Source organism: Trichoderma virens (genome assembly GCF_000170995.1).
Source record: "Trichoderma virens Gv29-8 chromosome Unknown TRIVIscaffold_80, whole genome shotgun sequence".
NCBI classification, from domain to species: Eukaryota; Fungi; Ascomycota; class Sordariomycetes; order Hypocreales; family Hypocreaceae; genus Trichoderma; species Trichoderma virens.
The window spans coordinates 413,424-427,135 of record NW_014013669.1 but is presented as its reverse complement, the minus strand read 5'-3'; the positions used below and the strand labels follow the sequence as shown (position 1 = coordinate 427,135).

General features: G+C 51.4%; 6 protein-coding genes across 6 annotated transcripts; 2 read left to right on the top strand and 4 right to left on the bottom strand.

Moving 5' to 3' along the window:
* Nucleotides 1-49: 49 nt before the first annotated feature.
* On the top strand, nucleotides 50-2,821 carry TRIVIDRAFT_83353 (uncharacterized protein; the record flags this gene model as incomplete). Its single annotated transcript, XM_014099084.1, has 5 exons — nucleotides 50-149; nucleotides 212-243; nucleotides 319-393; nucleotides 466-843; nucleotides 937-2,821. The coding sequence occupies 5 exons, from the start codon at nucleotides 50-52 to the stop codon at nucleotides 2,590-2,592; spliced, it is 2,241 nt and encodes a 746-aa protein (XP_013954559.1).
* Nucleotides 2,822-2,952: 131 nt separating this feature from the next.
* TRIVIDRAFT_25973 (uncharacterized protein) lies at nucleotides 2,953-3,881 on the bottom strand (the record flags this gene model as incomplete). The annotated part of the gene is made up of 2 exons (XM_014099083.1): nucleotides 2,953-3,611; nucleotides 3,719-3,881. Coding segments are annotated over 2 exons (822 nt in total), but the record flags the coding sequence as incomplete, so codon positions are not given.
* Nucleotides 3,882-4,458: 577 nt separating this feature from the next.
* TRIVIDRAFT_77402 (putative neuronal calcium sensor NCS-1) lies at nucleotides 4,459-6,540 on the bottom strand (the record flags this gene model as incomplete). The annotated part of the gene is made up of 5 exons (XM_014099149.1): nucleotides 4,459-5,041; nucleotides 5,106-5,401; nucleotides 5,571-5,656; nucleotides 5,871-6,219; nucleotides 6,417-6,540. The coding sequence occupies 4 exons, from the start codon at nucleotides 5,879-5,881 to the stop codon at nucleotides 4,862-4,864; spliced, it is 573 nt and encodes a 190-aa protein (XP_013954624.1).
* Nucleotides 6,541-7,483: 943 nt separating this feature from the next.
* TRIVIDRAFT_48513 (uncharacterized protein) lies at nucleotides 7,484-8,944 on the top strand (the record flags this gene model as incomplete). The annotated part of the gene is made up of 2 exons (XM_014099082.1): nucleotides 7,484-7,773; nucleotides 7,861-8,944. 2 exons carry the CDS (start codon nucleotides 7,484-7,486, stop codon nucleotides 8,942-8,944), a joined length of 1,374 nt encoding a protein of 457 aa, XP_013954557.1.
* A 227-nt stretch (nucleotides 8,945-9,171) lies between these two features.
* On the bottom strand, nucleotides 9,172-10,775 carry TRIVIDRAFT_48432 (uncharacterized protein; the record flags this gene model as incomplete). Its single annotated transcript, XM_014099081.1, has 2 exons — nucleotides 9,172-10,502; nucleotides 10,580-10,775. 2 exons carry the CDS (start codon nucleotides 10,773-10,775, stop codon nucleotides 9,172-9,174), a joined length of 1,527 nt encoding a protein of 508 aa, XP_013954556.1.
* A 1,262-nt stretch (nucleotides 10,776-12,037) lies between these two features.
* On the bottom strand, nucleotides 12,038-12,601 carry TRIVIDRAFT_137730 (uncharacterized protein; the record flags this gene model as incomplete). Its single annotated transcript, XM_014099080.1, has 2 exons — nucleotides 12,038-12,352; nucleotides 12,434-12,601. Coding segments are annotated over 2 exons (483 nt in total), but the record flags the coding sequence as incomplete, so codon positions are not given.
* Between the last annotated feature and the right edge of the window lie 1,111 nt (nucleotides 12,602-13,712).

The window sequence follows — 13,712 nt, the reverse complement described above, 5'->3', positions numbered from 1 at the left end:
CATCTCACTCCTCCCTTCTTCTCCCCCTTCTCCTCTCAATCACGACACAATGCCTGTATCAGTATCAACCCCGCAGACCCTTTACGACAAGGTTCTCTCGAGCCACATTGTCGACGAGAAGCTCGACGGCACAATCTTGCTGTATATTGGTTCGTCACCTGGCTCTCTCCTCCTTCGGAAGCTTTTAGCTAACCAGAGGGGCAACATTTAGACAGACACCTGGTCCATGAGGTGACATCACCGGTATGCCCGCCCAAGCCTCGGATCCCAACCATTGAAATCGCCGATTGATGAGTTATACTGATATTGTCCCTGCAGCAAGCCTTTGAGGGTCTCAAGTCTGCCGGTCGCCAGGTCCGCAGACCAGACTGTACTCTGGCCACCACCGATCACGTACGTTTCCATTATCGCATTATCCGTCACAGCCGAGGAAAGAATATGCTAACCCAAGCTGTGGCTGTGTAGAACGTCCCAACCACATCTCGAAAAGGCATCAAGGACATTGCCTCTTTCATCAAGGAAGATGATTCTCGGGTACAATGCGTTACCCTCGAGGAGAACGTCAAGGAGTTCGGTCTGACATATTTTGGCCTGGGTGACAAGCGCCAGGGAATTGTCCATGTCATTGGACCTGAGCAGGGCTTCACCCTCCCTGGCACCACCGTCGTCTGCGGTGACAGCCATACCTCTACACATGGTGCGTTTGGCGCTCTGGCCTTTGGCATTGGTACCAGTGAGGTGGAGCACGTCCTGGCTACCCAATGCTTGATTACCAAGCGCAGCAAGAACATGCGCGTCCAGGTTGACGGAGAGCTTGCCCCCGGTGTCAGCTCCAAGGACATCGTCCTGCATGTCATTGGCAAGATTGGCACTGCTGGAGGTACCGGTGCTGTCATTGAGTTTTGCGGCTCCGTCATCCGCGGCCTCAGCATGGAGGCCCGCATGTCCATTTGCAACATGTCCATCGAGGGTGGTGCCCGTGCCGGTATGGTTGCCCCTGACGAGAACACTTTCGAGTACCTCAGGGGCCGACCCTTGGCTCCCAAGTACGGATCCGAGGAGTGGGATAGAGCCGTTGCTTACTGGAAGTCCCTGGCCTCCGACGAGGGTGCCAAGTACGATATTGACGTATTCATTGACGGCAAGGACATCATCCCAACGGTCACCTGGGGCACCAGCCCCGAGGACGTTGTCCCAATCACTGGCAATGTTCCCGACCCCGAGACTTTTGCCACTGAGACCAAGAAGGCCGCTGGTCGCCGAATGCTCGAGTACATGGGACTCACAGCTGGAACTCCGATGGAGGAGATTGTTGTCGACAAGGTCTTTATCGGTTCTTGCACCAACTCCAGAATTGAGGACATGCGAGCTGCTGCCCACGTTGTCAAGGGCAAGAAGATCGCCGCCAACATCAAGCGAGCCATGGTTGTCCCTGGTTCCGGCCTCGTCAAGACACAGGCGGAGGCGGAGGGTATCGACCAAGTCTTCATTGATGCCGGTTTCGAGTGGAGAGAGGCTGGTTGCAGTATGTGCCTCGGCATGAACCCTGACATTCTGTCGCCCAAGGAACGCTGCGCCAGTACCTCAAACCGAAACTTTGAGGGTCGCCAGGGAGCTGGTGGTCGAACTCATCTCATGTCCCCTGTCATGGCTGCCGCTGCTGCCATTACCGGTAGGCTGACTGACGTCCGCAGGCTGGCTGAGTACACTGCCAGCCCTCATGTCCAGGCTCGTATCTCCCCCAGCCCTCCCGTTGAGGCTGCCCACGTCGATGAGCGCGTCGAGGATTCTGATGAGCGAGAGGCCATTGGCGATCAGCCCCTGGATCTCCAGCCCCACACCAACACCTTGACACCCAAGGGTGATTCTACCGGCATGCCCAAGTTCCTCACTCTCAAGGGAATTACAGCTCCTATGGACCTAGCCAACGTCGACACTGACGCTATCATCCCCAAGCAGTTCCTCAAGACTATCAAGCGGACTGGCCTGGGATCGGCTCTCTTCCACAACCTGCGCTATCTTCCCGATGGTGCCGAGAACCCTGACTTCGTCCTGAACAAGGAGCCGTACAGGAATTCGAAGATTCTGGTCTGCACCGGTGCCAACTTTGGCTGTGGCTCCTCTCGAGAGCACGCCCCTTGGGCCTTGCTGGACTTTGGCATCAAGAGCGTCATTGCGCCCTCGTTTGCTGACATCTTCAACAACAACATGTTCAAGAACGGCATGCTTCCCATCCAAATCTCCAACAAGGCTGATATCGATGCCATCGCTGCCGAAGCTCGTGCCGGAAGAGAAGTGGAAATCGACCTGCCCAACCAGCTCATCAAGAACGGTGCCGGTGAAACAATCTGCTCTTTTGACGTTGAGGAGTTCCGAAAGCACTGCCTGGTCAACGGCCTTGACGACATTGGCCTGACCATGCAGCTCAATGATAAGATTGTCGAGTTTGAGAAGAAGAGGACCATCCACACTCCTTGGCTGGATGGCACTGCCTACCTGAAACGAGGCAAGGACGGTAGACTGGCTGCCAAGGCGGTGCCCGTGCCCAAGACAAATCGCGGCGATGAGAAGAAGGAGCCTCTGGAGTGGTAGTTTGGGTGCTTGATGATTTCTTTTCTAACGTCTCCTTTTAATCTGTCTTGTGTCTTTCGTTCTTTATGATATCTCAAAGACGAATAATTACGCCGAGTCTATCATTAAATAGCCCAGTGCGGGTTGATAAGACAAAGGGATGAAAATTAGTGGGTATAGCCTTTAGGTAGCTTGCCATATTGGCCGAGGGCCATGAATCAAAAGGGAAACGCGTCGTTTGTGCGCACGTATACGAGACATGAAGATTATACGCAGTTTCTTTGTTCTGCTGATTGATAACGTGATCCATTTTGTTTGTCAGTTTATCGTGGCCAGTATTGATAATGATTCCAATGATACGATCGGATATCAGAATGAACCCTTGAGGATTCCAATATGGACAACAAATCCGGCCTCGGGACGGAGCTCTGCAGGCATCATCTGTCCTGGCATTCTCCAAACTCGAAAATGCTCCTTAAAGGCCACTAGCCAGCTATTGAACACATCATCGTTTCGTAATTGCTGTGCCACAATGCATAAACAAGGAAGCCCTTGGCCACTGTCCGTCTGACGTAACTTGCATATATCGACACAGGTCTGGATAAAAGGCTGTATCAGGGCGTAGTTGAAGACACAATCGCAAGCAATGAGTGCGTCGAAAGAGAAAACCGAGGGGGAATTGGTCAGCGAAGACGAGACTTGGGATGTTTCCCAGTCGAGGACTTGGAAGTGTATGTCCGCCACGGCGTTCAGGGGGCTTGAAGGAGAGGATTTGTTGGTCCCTCTCTTGGATTTGCCGGTATGAGATTTGGATGATGACGGTTGATTTTCAGCAATATTCTGCAGGACGAGCTTTTGGACGTAAGGCTGGTCCGTGAGAATGTATCGCGAGACCTTGGGGGAGAGGGTTAAAGCATTGAGGGGCGAGATTCCGCATCCGAGCTCGATGATGGTGCATGATGGGGTGAGAACGGTGCGGAAGAGCAGGTTTGAAGGGGAAGCAAGCCATTCTGCGAAAAGAGGTGTGATTTTCCAGAGGACTGTTTGTGTTGAGGTTGTGTTAGTGCATGTTGTCACACCAAGCATGCGGTATCTGCATCTTGCCAGAGGTTAAACGCAAGGCAGAAGCCAGGTGAATAGAACGTACCTGCTCCTGTCGTACCACCTTTACGACTTGAAGCTAACACGCCTGGAGATTGGTGAATGGTAATGTCTCTCCCACCAAGTTGCAGATCCAGGACCGAGGCGTGAGAATCGATGAAGCCTAGTCCTTGAGACGGGATGTCGTTGGCGTAGAGGAGAAAAGTCTCTAGGACAAGGTGTGATTTGTTAGCGAGAGAAATAAGATTTCGATTATATAAGGTAGGGTTGTGAGCTGCGGAGAAGGATAAAAGTGAGAGCGTACCTTCCTCGGGATCCTGGATTTCATCCTCGAGGTGGGAGATGAGTTGTTGTAGGGAGTTGGCCATGGATATATTCCTATGTAAGACAAAATCCCAGCTTTTATGAAACAGTAAAAAAAGAAGTGAAACTGCAAATAAAGATCAAACGCCGTCAAACGCTGCGCTAAAGCTCAAGAGCATGCATGCACGCCAAGTGGAAAACGAAGCATCGTCGTGATTATACCTCAATTTGGCACAAAGACCACCGTAATTCCCGGTCGCCGTATAGGGTAAGTCAAGGCGCGCCAACGACCCACTTTGCGCATCTGCTCACAAATCGAATGGCGAGTTTACGCTGCAGTCAGATTCTTATAATAACCCTTATTGGTACTGAAACCTGCCCAATACGGATCCATCGGCCATACTCGACCGACTATTCATTTATAATTGTTACAAAGATGCACCTCAGAAGATAAGTGAAGACCAAGTTGAAGCAAAATCGTATCAAGAGCTGTTATATATAAGCAACTTCGCAGGCTATGAGAACAAACCATTACAGACGGCCAAACAAGACATCATATGCAATTTTCGTCATATAAGAGTCAAACAAATAATACCCAACAGCCATAATTTCACCTTCGGTCCTCTCTTTTGCACATAGAAGAGCATGATACAGACTATCCTGTCCCCCACTCCAATCGTCATCAGGAAAAGTAGGACTATCGGAAAGAGGAAACTATATAAGGGGAAGAAAAAAGTAAGAAGCTATTCTTAGGTGCAAAACAATACATAGCAGAGCTTCCTTCATATAAGTACCAGTCGCCCGGACCACCAGCGAGAAAGGAGAAACATAAAAATAAAATAAAAAGGAACCATCAACAGAAGAAACCAAAGCAACGTTGAACAATCTACACAAGCCCGTCGTATAAAGACAATGCCGAAACAATCGTCTCGTCTCGTTTGCTTCCCTCTTTGAACTCTTCCATGTCCAGGCTGCCGTTTTCATCCTTGTCCATCATGCGGAAGATTTTTCGAACCCGCTTCTCGGGCGTATCTTCGTCCTCGGGAAGCTTGACCATGGAGCCAACCTATGACCGCCACGCGTTAGCTTTATGACAATGACTCGAGGTTCATAACCACTTTATCCCATACCATTTTGTAGATTGCCTCGACGATCTGGAGCATCTCATCGTAACTTATCTTGCCGTCGCCATCGATATCATACAACTGGAACGCCCAATCCAGCTTGTCTTCCATCTTACCCCGACTGGTAACACTCAGCGCACAGATGAATTCCTTGAAGTCGATACTACCAGACTTGTCGCTGTCAAACACGTTGAATACATGATCTGCGAATGAACTCGGGTCTCCAAACGGGAAAAATTGTCGGTAGATCTTCTGAAACTCCTCTTTGGAGAGCATGCCCGACGGGCAGTCCTTCAGGAAACCTGCATCGCAGAGTTCCAAAGTTAGAAAACGAAATTCGTTGTATAATTCAGCCCAATAGCGAGACGAGCAGATGAGGGACTTCTGATGGGACAGGGTAGAATGCAGACGAAGTTGAGGGAATGAGGGGATCCAAGACTTCTCCATCCCCTGTATCCCGGTGATGCTCACCTTTGTACCATTGCTGAAGCTCCTTCTTATCAAAATGAGTCGACTTCTGGAGCTCGGCGAGCTGCTCCTGCGAGAGCTTTGACTGCCTGCAATTGGAAAGCGAGTAAAATGTTAGCCTCAGCATGACAAGATCCAGGGCAATGCGTGTGTGCCAATCAGCTCCAGTAGAGGCTAGCAGAATCCTGACAGCTAGCCTCCCTTGTTCCCCCTCCCCCTCTTTCGTCGTAAGTGCTCGTGCACATATTCCTTGGCAATATGGGAATTCAAGACTGTAGGGGGGGTTGCGCAAGGCCCACTCACGATTTGCCCATATTTTTCCTAGGCCGATTAAACAGAGACTGTACTGAATGGAAAAGGAGCAGGCGCTTGATTCTTAGGAAGATGACGGCTGTAGAACGAGAGGGCGGCAAATTCCGCGAGGGAAGAAGGATGTCACGAGGTGCGCAGTGGTGAGGGTATCAAATCCAAAGTCTCCGGTGGAATATTGCGCAATCGACCGACGGTTAGGTATCTCGTCACAATTCGGCGCTCAAGGAGAATCAGCAGTGGGATTCGGCTTTGCGCTCGTTCTCGTGCTTGTGCTTGTCAGAGAGATGGTCGTCGCTCGTCGTGGGATGTCCGTCGTCGTAATTGCTGCAATCCTCCGAGGCTACCAGAAAGTATGAGTGCAAGCTCGGACTAGAAGCCAGATGGCGGGCCAACAAGGCAAAGTAATAGGATAGGCAGGATAGACCCGGACCGTGTCAAGAGTTCAGGCCACCGGAGGGAGAGGAAAGAAAGAGGGTTATATGGAGGACGGGGAGGACAATGAGGTCGGTGGGAAGGATATTCGTAACAAAGACGCACGCACGCAAACAAAGAAATCAAAGAATGCGCCGAATTCTAAAAACGGCTTCTTTTTTTCGGTGAGGCTGAGCCAATAGAGTCGGCCGTCGAAGCAAAAGGCGAGGCGAGGCGAGGCAAAAAGGGCTGCGGTCTGGAGACTTGGCTCGGGCCAGAGGCAGATGATGATGGGGAAAAGCGGAGGGAGTCTGTAGCAGAAGGAAACCTTCGGAGAGGGGCCACCTTGTGACGACTGGAGCTTTTGCTTTGCAAGAGCCGCATCGCCCGCTAGGGAACTTCCAGCGCCATGGTCTCAACTGTATTTGCTCTGAGCCTGCCGCTAGCTTGGGGGCCTCCAGGTGGTTGTTTCAGCGTTTGTCAGCGCATCACGTCGTCGTCCAGCGGGCCTGTGGCGGGGTTGGACACAGAGTCCCTCGGATCGGGGCTTTGTCGACAGAGTTGCCGACCGTGTGTCTGTCTTGCCCAAGTGTGCTAAAAATACGAATGAGGAAGCTCAGGATTGCAACAAGCTGCAGCCAAGCCAATACTTGGCCAATTCTGGACATCTAGAGAAAGACTACTGGCTTAATTTCTGTATATCAAGATTGCAAAAAAGCGCAAAAAGAGAAAAAAGATGGGGCTTCACCGGGATTCGAACCCGGGGCCTCCTGCAAAGGCGATTCTGAAGAATCGGGGACTTCAGGTGTATTTCCCGAAGCAGGAATCATACCACTAGACCATGAAGCCAGTTGTAGACTTGAACCCATCGCTGGTTGAAAGCGGGAGAGTTTAATACAATTTATATACGCAGCTCCCTTCCGTTTGATCCAGAGCCGGATTGGCTGTCTCAGTTGCCCCTTTCATCAGATGGCTAACCTGCAATCAATCAGACCGAGAAGGAAGCTCCTGTTTTGAACTTCAACAGGAACTTGGCAACTTGGCAAGCCATTAAACTATCAGACAGACACTAAAGTAGGTGGTGCACCGACTGTTTACTTTTATTTCTTAGGCATATCAAGACCTCGTATGATATGACTTTTATCCACAAGCACATTGTTTCACACCCATATTAACATCCTTGAATCATCACCATGCGTCAGCATTTTGGCCTTTCTTCTCGCCGCCCTGCTCAGTCTGACAATGTCTTTTCCGGCAAAACCCTCTCACACAAGCATTCCAGGTTATTTGGGACCGGTCTTTCGAAAACCTCAACTCAGTCACGCCCATACCCCTTAGAAACACCAAAGCCAGCCGAGACGGCGGATCTAGACTATGAAGAAGACGTGAAGCTTTGCAGCGGATCGAATCTTGCGCCTATTGGCTATGAAGAAGAAGAGATCTTTGGAGCTGATGCTACGCCTTCGAGCAATTGGGGAGCCAGGTCTCTACCGCATTGGCACGAAGCTTTCAAATTCTCCAACTCGGGGAAAGCAAGCAGTCTACGTAACCGATAGTGGAAAGATCACAGATCGCTTCCGCTTCCCCCCAGGAGTGAGGATGGCCATGGCGATGCTCGAGACTCTTCTTTCACCAGCAGCATTACAACTCTGTCACGTCCAGTAATATTGCAGAGCAGCGACCACTTCCCCAGGATGATGAACGACCTTAGGCTTGATGGGTCAGGACCGGCTCTTTTGATGTCGGATATCAGCCGCCATCTTCGGAAAACATCCTCCTCATATCCATCTCATGGTAAAGCATCGACTCGGATTCAGTCACCAGAATCAATGCTTCGTCCAAATAAGCTTAGTCTTACCGACTTGTCTCGCTTTAGCAAAGCCAATGACCGCCTTTCGAATCTCCGCTCTACTCTGTCTTCGAACGAAAGTTATGATATGACTATGGATACTACCTCCCCCGAGGTGATGGAAGAAGCTGTTACTGCCATTGCGGAGTGGCAAGGTCAGCCTCGACCAAGAGCAGCACCATATAATCAGTACGAACTGGTGGAGAGCACAGATGTGCTTCCCAGCGACTCTGCCTCGCAGCAACCGAGCCCCTCCGGAGCGCGTCATCCGATTGGTGCTCGTAGCTCATCGAAAAAAGCGAGAGGATTGATCTGGGAGAGCGTTGATACCATTAAAGATCAGTACGATGGTATCAACGAAGCGAATAATCGATTGGAGAGCCCTGCTCCTACCGTGCGATCGCCATGCACACCTTCAAATCAAGAGCCCCTTCACAAGAAGACTAAACGGAAAGCATCTGTCTTTTCTCTCCACAGCCTGGCCAACCCCCTTTCCAAGCACCCGAGATTTGGTCTACGGAAATGGGCCAGCAGCATGTACCAACAGGGGAGTCAAAGGCTCAACCAGGCCCGACTGAAGTGGATACGTCCTGCTCGACAAGATCGCCGGATGTTTGAAGCATGGAGATTGCGCCATCGGGGGACGACCCAAGAACCATCTCCTTGTAAAGAAAAAGCTAATAGGAACTATGGCATCTATTCGTCTGAGAGCAGGGTATGTGCGAATGAGGACTGGTGGATGGAAGGCGTCAAGATATTTGAGGCTCCCAAATGGATGAACTTTAGCGGCTTTTCTCGCTCTTGAGTGAGGCAATAGCTTGGGCGTGCATGTTGAGTTTCAGGCCGTCCTATAGATGAAATAGGTATTAGATTCATTCGATGAGTGTATAGGCTGTCTGTCTACATTATTTTATCCAAAAGAGAAAACCAAAAAAAAAATATATATATGCAATGTTCCCCAACTCCAAAGTCTAATCCAACACCAAGGCGCTATTATGTGCTCAACGAATAAGGTAGTTGCTTCACCAGCATTCACAGCATGTATCGGAACTTGTCTGCGTGTCTCCTTTTCTTCCCAGGAACAACCAAGCCCTCTTCCTCGACGGTAGTGCCGTCTGCTTGTCTCTCCTTTTCAGCCTTGTCCATCTTGTAGTTCTGTCGCTTCAAGTAGAAACGCAGGATGACAGCCAAGATGGCTACGGAAAGCATGGCCAGTGCGCAGGTCCACATACCGCGGGTGTAGTAGGGCGCCTCACGATCGGGATAGAGGCGGGTGCCGATGAGGGGCCCGCATTGACCGATGAGCTGCATAAGGGCGAAGCCGCCGCCCTGACGACTCTGGCTGGCCTGGTTGTTGATGTTCCAGGCGATGACGAGGGTGACGACATTGAAGAAGCCGATGGCAGCGGGATAGACTGCAAGGTAGCGGACGAAGGCGGGGATATGAAGGGGGTGGGAGAGGGCGAGGATGGCGTAACCAAATGCTGAGGAGAGGGCGTGGAAGACAATGGGAGCGGTTCGGGCGGCGAGGCGATCAGACATGTGAGCGGTGAAGAGGACGATGAAGAAGGCGAGGAGGTAAGGAGGCGCGCTGAGGGCCTGGGCAGTAAGACTGTCATGGCCCATTTCGGTGAGGATTTTCGGCAAGAAGACGGGAAGGGAGGAGTATGCCATGTTGGTGAGGAAGAACATGGCGGGAGTGATCCATGCAATGGGGTCGCGGAGCACGGAGAGGAGCTCACGAGCTTTGATACCGGATGACTTCTTATTGGCCGTGGAGGGCGAGGAGGTCTCGCGACGAAGGCGGAGGCGGGCAACTTTCTTCTCCCGCTTGGTGAGGTAGTGGGCCGTCTGGGGAGAGTCAGGAATGACGCTCCAGGCTATGACGGAGACGATGACCGAGGGGAAGCCTTCGATAAGGAAGAGGAGGCGCCAGGGCGCAATGGGGCTGAGCTGGCCAAGCTTGACGATGACCCACGCAAGAGTTGATGCGAAGCTTGTCGCAAGGGGTGCCGCTGAGATGAAAATTGCTGTACGGAAGGCCAATTCCTGCCTCTTGTAAAAGAAGCTCAGATAAAAAGGAACGCCCGTGAAGCCTGCCTCCCCGATGCCAAGCATAACCCGCAGCGTGATGAGCATCGGGTACGACACGGCGATGGCTTGCAGCGATGCCGTCACCCCCCAGGTCAGGACCAGCACAGAGACGTAGATGTGGGCCGGGATAAGCTTCCAGAGGAGGGACATCCACTCGAAGGCAATGTACGCAATATAAAAGGACGTGAGCGCCCACTCGTACCAGTTGTCGCGAGGAGGGCTGGACTGGAGATCCTCGTCCATGCCGGCGATGCGCGCGTTGCCGATATCTGGAGAGATGGAGTGTTAGCCAAATACAGATTTCCCAATAGAAGATGATTCATTGTATCAGTGGAATGCGACATACTGGATCGGTCGAGAAAGCTCAGCATGTAGAGCAGCGCCACGAAGAGCACCAGCTTGCGGTCAAACTTGCGCCTCACAGCCTTGTCCTCGTCCGGCGTGTATAGCAGGAAGCTTTCCACGGAGCTGACGCTCAGACCACGGCTTCTTCCCCTGCCTCCCGCTGTCGATGGTCCGGCGTCGACATAGTCGCCCTCCATGAGGCGCTCGCTGCTATGGCCACCTCCGATCTTGTATTGGTCCTGTCGCCTTTTCCCACTGCTCACCATCTCATACGTCTCCGAGCCACCACCGACCTGGGACCGCAAATCGTCGTCATCGTCTTCATCGTATACGTCGCTGTCTAGGTGGAATTCCTCCCCCGTCTGGGCAAATGACGGGGACTCAGCGCGGGGGATATGGTAGGCCATTGGCAGGCAATCTGGACGATAAGAGACGGCTTATTCTCTGTGCGCGGCGGCGTGATTGGCGGTCGAGGATGGTCGCCATGCGGTTGCAATTCGCCTCCAAAACAAGCACAGACTGGCTTCTCCCTCTCAGTGCTCCGTATTCTCTCCCAGAGCGGGAATGAATTGGCGGCCCAGGGGGTGCTGGGGAGGAAGATTAAGAAGCTGTTCTCTATAAAATTGTCCCCTGCCAGCTTGCGCGATAGCTACAGTGCAACTCCTATCCCTAGCTACACGTGACAGGGGACGACGTCATATGCTGACTTTGGCGACTTATACGATATTTAGTAAATGCAACAGGCTTTTTGCCAACAAGATTCCACGATGCTGCTTTGTGTTTATTTAATTTTTGCTTTCTTTCACTATCCCCTTTTATTTATCTCTTGTGTATTTTTCAACGACCCTCGTGCAGTACTGTATTGTATCGTATTGTTGTGCATTAGTAACTGCATGCTAATATGCTGTCGCACCTCACTGAGATGCGCCTTGTGTTTCACCAATGGCCTTTGAGCTCTCACAGAATAACGAACAATATCGTGACTTCATGGATTGCATCAATTTTTAAATTAACCTGGGCTCATCCATTACAATGTCCTTGTGCTAATAGTTACACGCGCCAATCCACCTATGCGATATCATACATATAATAATGTCTGTCGAATCCTCTAAGCTTTCTCCCAAGCCCAATTCCAAGCTCCCTTCCATGTCGCGCCTTATTACACCCAATCAGATCCATTAGCAATTGTGATAAGATTGATACAACTTATCCATTACTCAGAAGCCTCCTTTTTGCTAAACAACCGTCGCAGACCTGCCCTCGAGATCTTGCGCCGCAGAGAGTGTTGCTGGTCAACGGGCCGGCCGGCGGCATTCTGGCTGTTCGTGCTTCGCGGTCGTGAAGAACCGGCTGTTTGCTGTTCACGCTTTGGCTCGCTTTCCTCCTCGCCTACCCTTAATTCCTCTATTTCTCTCATTTCACTCTCAAAGCTCTCTTCATCGTCGTCCTGAGGCACGCAACGCTCCTCGTCTCCATTGACGACGACGTACCACTCGATAGGCGCCCCCTGTTGCAGCTCATCACGAAGCCTTTCTAGCCAGTTACCTTCATTCCTCTCCTTGACGAGAGCCTCATATCTGGCCATCTCCTCCAAGACGTTGACGCTTAAATCTATGCGAATGACGTGGTCTGCGACATAGGCAAACGGTCGCGCCGAGATTGATGTTTCCTCCGGGTCGTACTCCTCCAGCAGCTTCACAGGAGAAGATTGGTTGACTAGGACACTGTCCTCAGAGTCGGGAACACGTGATGGCGGCACGGTTAGATTGTCATCCTGATGCGCAATCTTCTTCTCCTCTTGTTTTGCCTGCCCCTGCTGGTTCTCCAATTTCTGCTCAGGCTGCTGCGGTGGTACGCGCTGAGGCAAGTAGTCAAATTTGGTGCCAAGGCGTTCGAGGATGACCGCTGAGGTGGCGCGTCCAGTGATCCAGTCCGGCGCGGCATCATCTAGATCCTCCAGGATAACGAAAATGCGGATCAGTCTACGCGTCCACCGAAAACCGTGACACAAGTAGGTTGGCATGATGGGGGTGAGCGATGATGCTCTGTGTTGTGGAATGAGAGGGAAAGTCGAGAGAAATTCGAGAGACAAAAAGACAGAGAAAAAGCCAAAATAAGCTGTCAAGGGTTGAAATTCATCAGAATCTCACATGTCCCATCTGAATCGCGCGCATTGTTTGAAGCACAGAGAGAGCGCGTGTTAATAGGGCAACGCATGCCTCTAGGGTCAGGAGCCACTAGAAAACGAAGGCAACCGTCTCTATCTTCCTAGGTTGCCGTCTTTTTTCTTTTCTCCTAGTCCTTTTTTGTCTCTGGCAATCTGCGAGGACTCTCTCTCGCCCTCTGCGAGTGAAAGGCCCAGAACAGCAACAGAGGAGGGTGAGGCCTCTCTGGAAGTTGCAGCTGGGAGGATCGAGGCTCAGGAAGGTCGAAGGAGCGGCACACCAATCGCCCGACTTGTGGCACGTGTCTGCAGTCTGTTTATTGATGCGACGGAGTGCCTTTAGGTGGGCTGGTGGAACATTAATGGCTTGACATGGAGGTTGAGGCGGAGAATATTGCTTAGGTTGCAATTAAATCAAATGACAGGCTTGATTGCGCAGGGTTGACGGTTGACAGGTATGTGGATTTGAAGAGATGAGATTCGGCGCCAAAGAGAGACTCAGCAGCATCGAGTTTTCACAATGCTGTTGGTAGAGGGTAGAAGCTCTAGGTACGAACAAGCACAAACTCGATCAGCCTCACTTGTCTTCTGCTTGCTAGTCTAGTGTGTAATTTGACGGGATGACAGCACCAGCATCCCTGCTAATTTAGTACCTGTATGGAGTACATGTAGTCTGCATGACATGGAGCTTCAATGTCTCAGATACTTGCCTAGCGCCTGATACGCCCCGCGTCCTTGCGCGAAGCAGATGGTAAATTACTGGGTCGTACTAAGTTGGGGAATATCCCAGCCGTTAATATCGAGGTATTGATGACAACAGCTGAGCTCTGGGGGCGCTGCTTCAAGCTCGGAACGAGAAGGGAATACCGTGCTGTCTCTCTGTCAACCTGCCACGCCGAATATTGCACAGATCCACCACCAGTCTATCTCGTATCGGCAATTTCTCTAATATTTTCCCCTTAGGAAAGCA